This window comes from Pinus tabuliformis, chromosome 7, assembly GCF_031772625.1.
Source record: "Pinus tabuliformis cultivar Carrire ecotype Pingquan chromosome 7, CPIR1, whole genome shotgun sequence".
NCBI classification, from domain to species: domain Eukaryota; kingdom Viridiplantae; phylum Streptophyta; class Pinopsida; order Pinales; family Pinaceae; genus Pinus; species Pinus tabuliformis.
The window spans coordinates 1,947,586,484-1,947,590,267 of record NC_142293.1 but is presented as its reverse complement, the minus strand read 5'-3'; the positions used below and the strand labels follow the sequence as shown (position 1 = coordinate 1,947,590,267).

General features: G+C 33.6%; 1 protein-coding gene across 1 annotated transcript; it reads left to right on the top strand.

Annotated features, from left to right (window-relative positions):
* On the top strand, positions 1-918 carry LOC149256265 (F-box protein At5g49610-like). Its single transcript, XM_089455286.1, has one exon. It carries the CDS (start codon positions 1-3, stop codon positions 916-918), a length of 918 nt encoding a protein of 305 aa, XP_089311412.1.
* The last annotated feature ends 2,866 nt before the right edge of the window (positions 919-3,784 follow it).

The window sequence follows — 3,784 nt, the reverse complement described above, 5'->3', positions numbered from 1 at the left end:
ATGGAAGCAGAAATCTGGCAAAGGCTCCCAGAGGTGTTGTTGCATATGATTTTAGCGAAGCTTCCCATTAGGGTTCTGGGCAAAATGAGGGCTGTGTGCAAACAGTGGAAAGATCTACTGTCTTCTCGTGATGCCTTCGAAGGGCTTGTTCCAAAATGGTCGCTTTGTTGCACCCCGGGGTTTCTGATTCAGATCCATTGGGATACCAAAGATGACGGAGAATTTTGGGTTATAGAAGGATGCAGTACTGGTTCACACATTTACAAAGTGCCTTTGCTCAATTGCATCGTTTTGAATAGTTGCAAGAACATCGTGTGTTGTCATGAACGAGGGGATCCGTGGGCTCTTTCCATAGGAATTCCTGGTACCACCAATTGGAGACACCTACCTCGTCCTCCTATACCTGCCTGCCACTTCGACCACTTCAACCACTTCAATGGAATGGTTTTCGACTCTTCCACAAGGCGTTGCACTGTCCTTCTAGGTTTTTCTTTGTTAAACCACCAATTGCAAGGTGTTAATAGAAGAATGATGGAGATGTGTATTTATGATTCAGAATCCAACGCGTGGACTCAACATTCCACCATGGTCCCAGATCATCTCTGTCCTTTTGGTAAGGGTATTTTTTGTCAAGGAAAATTTTACTGGGCGGCTGTCACGCTGGATTCCCGTATCTTCATTGCAGCCTTTAATATTGCTGACGGAATCTGGACAGAAATCCCAGTGCCCCAGGGATGGCGCATGATTTATCCAGAAGATTTTGCTGAATATGATGGGCATTTCATGCTAGTGGATAGACGGGATGCTGATTTTATTCGCATGTGGAAGTTGAATGAAGCGGGAGAATATGAAATATGGTGTGAGTTATGGTGTGAGTTTCGCGTCAGTGCTTTGTCAAAAGAATATTTTTTCTGGTGACTGTGCCTAAGCGCGTTTGAGCTGGAGGAATTTTGGGATGGGTGATCTCCTCAGAAGTTTTGGTTATTGGGTGCAAGCTCTGGAAGTGATGATTGATGCTATGTGATTCATTTCAATAGCTTCAATCCCACTTCTTTGAGCATCCGATGCAATGAGTGCTAAGTGAACTATTCAAAAATCATGAGAAATTAGTCACTACCTCTCATGGAAATGGTCATACGCTAATGACTTACTTAACGCAGTTGAATCCAAAATGATATCTAATATAATGCATTGCCTAAACCCCATACTTAAATTCAAAAAGAGTCAATGGATCTCTACTTGAATGGTTCATGAGTTTGCTAATGGGGTAGCAAGCTAAGTGGGCTAGATTGTGGGGAAAACTCCATAGTTAAGTGCGCTTGAGCCAGAGGAATTCTGGGATGGGTGACCTCCTCGGAAACCTCGTGGGAAGTCCTGGTTACTGGGTGCTAGCTTCAATCCCACTTCTTCACTCTTGTAAGCATCACTCGCAGTTGAATCTCAAAATGATATCTAATATAATGCATTGCATAAATCCCATACTTCAACAATAAATTTGTCATAATAGTTGATTGCAGATTAAATATGTCGATATTCAACTCTACCGGAAATTCGATCGTCCATAAATTGGAATTACCGGGACGTCGCACGTCTCAAACACCAGTTCGAGGGTTTGCATCAGCTTTCGAATCTAGCAACCTGATGTGGCCTTAGTAATTCTTCACAAACACCAGTTCGAGGGTTTGAATCAGCTGATGTGGCCTTAGTAATTCTTTTGGTGGATAACGGGTTCACCCGAAAATAGAGAATAATTGATAGTGGAATTTAATTAGAGAGGCTTATTTTCTGTGGATGATTTGCAAGTATTTTTATAGTTAAAAATAAATTTGGATGGAGTAAGAATGGTTAAATAAATTTTGATTGGATAGTAACTGAGTTAATTCTGATATTGATAGGAATATAGGAATAGTGATTAATTTGGGTTGCAGAGGATAATCTGCAGATATATTTATTGTTAAATAAATTTAAATTTAGATGGGATAGTTATTGTTAAATAATTTTGGATTTGATAGGAATAGTGATTGAGAAATGAATTCTTATAATGATAGCAATATTGATTGATTCAGATTGAATAGAAATACTGATTGAGTCATTAATTCTTTGGTATTTGAGATGTAATTTTTTATATTGAACTCCAGTTTTGAGACTTTTTATTCAAATTATTAAATTTTACTGACAATTTTCTGGCTGCCATACTAATAAATTTAATGCATTTTGACTTTTATTATTTTTAGAAATAAAATAATAATAATAATAATAATATATCAATTTTTTAAGATGAATAATTTCAATTTTTTGTTTAATCCAAATATGAATTCAAATTAGAATGGGATAACTATAATTACAACTTTACTTTCTTTTAACTAGAATTCAGTCTTTTTAACTTTACAAATTTTCTCCAAAAACATGTCACCTGTCACTCTAATCACTTTTCTCCACCTCTCTAGCAAATGATATCACACCAGAAACATTTGGAGACCAGACTATGCATTCAATCGAAAGCAATAAAAATTGCTTAAAGATGATGTATATATATTCAAAGATAACTTGCATCATTAAGCAAGTCGTCTTAGGTATTGATGATGTTAACCATACTTGTTGATACGGTTATTGTTTTTGGAGTATTAAGAAACATAAACTGTGTACTTGTATAAATTTGGTGAAACAAAGATACAGTCAAAATGTCAAGCAATGAAGCAACTGGCTTTTATTTTTAAACTAGCTTGTCAACATCAAACTAGCTACTATTTTCCCTGTGATCAATATAATTTACCCATCACGTGGAATGTCCACCAGGTATTCATGATCAGATGCTTCTGGATTCAATTAGACCCATCACGTGGAATGTCCACTTGGTATTCATGATCAGATGCTTCTGGATTCCATTAGAGTATGAACATCTCTATTGTATCTAATGCATTGTATGGTTGGGATTTAGCCGTCAAGCGGAAGGTATTCAAAATTATCTAATGCATTGTATGGTTGGGATTTAGCCGTCAAGCGGAAGGTATTCATGATCAGATGCTTTTCGATTCAACGTATGAACATTTATATCGTATATGATTAGATTAGGAAAAAAAAATATTTAATGCATTGTATGGTTGGGAGTATTAAGGAGAAAAATGATTTAATTAAAATATTTGATAATTTTTTAGTAAAGTGGTAGAATTAAAAGGTTGAATATAAATAAGATTGAGGTTTGAAAATAGTATTGGTAGGGTTTTATTATTTAATTTGATTAATTTATTTGTTAATTTAAGTGAGCAATTTAACATTTTAACATAATTTTATTGAATAAACATAATAAGCAATTTTTCATAACTAATTATCTAAGACCTTTTTATATAATCATTTTTAGGTATATATATTGATTATGTAAACAATAATAAGTGGTTAAATTAATTAAAAATTTAGTTTTCTTTATATCAAAACTGAAACATTATAATTGTGATCTTGTATAAATAAAGTTAATATTTTACTAAACTACTAACTTACTTACATTACATACATCTCCTTTATATTGAGTTGTAGAGCTGCACAATAAAAATTATTTCTTATTAGGATTCTACCTTTCTTTCCCCTTATTATCATATTTTTATTAATATTATTTAATCTCCTTATTAGCTTTATTGTATTAATTTTAAATGCATAAAATGGAGATGGAACACTTCTTTGGTAGCTTGGTAAAATATTAACATTATTTATACAAGATCATACTTGTAATGAATTCCAACTTTCACATAAAGAAAATACATTTTTTATTAATTTAATGATTTATTATTGT

Bases quoted from the DNA above. Each gene is read 5' to 3' on its own strand.
- LOC149256265 (XM_089455286.1), top strand. From the start codon at position 1: ATGGAAGCAGAAATCTGGCAAAGGCTCCCAGAGGTGTTGTTGCATATG.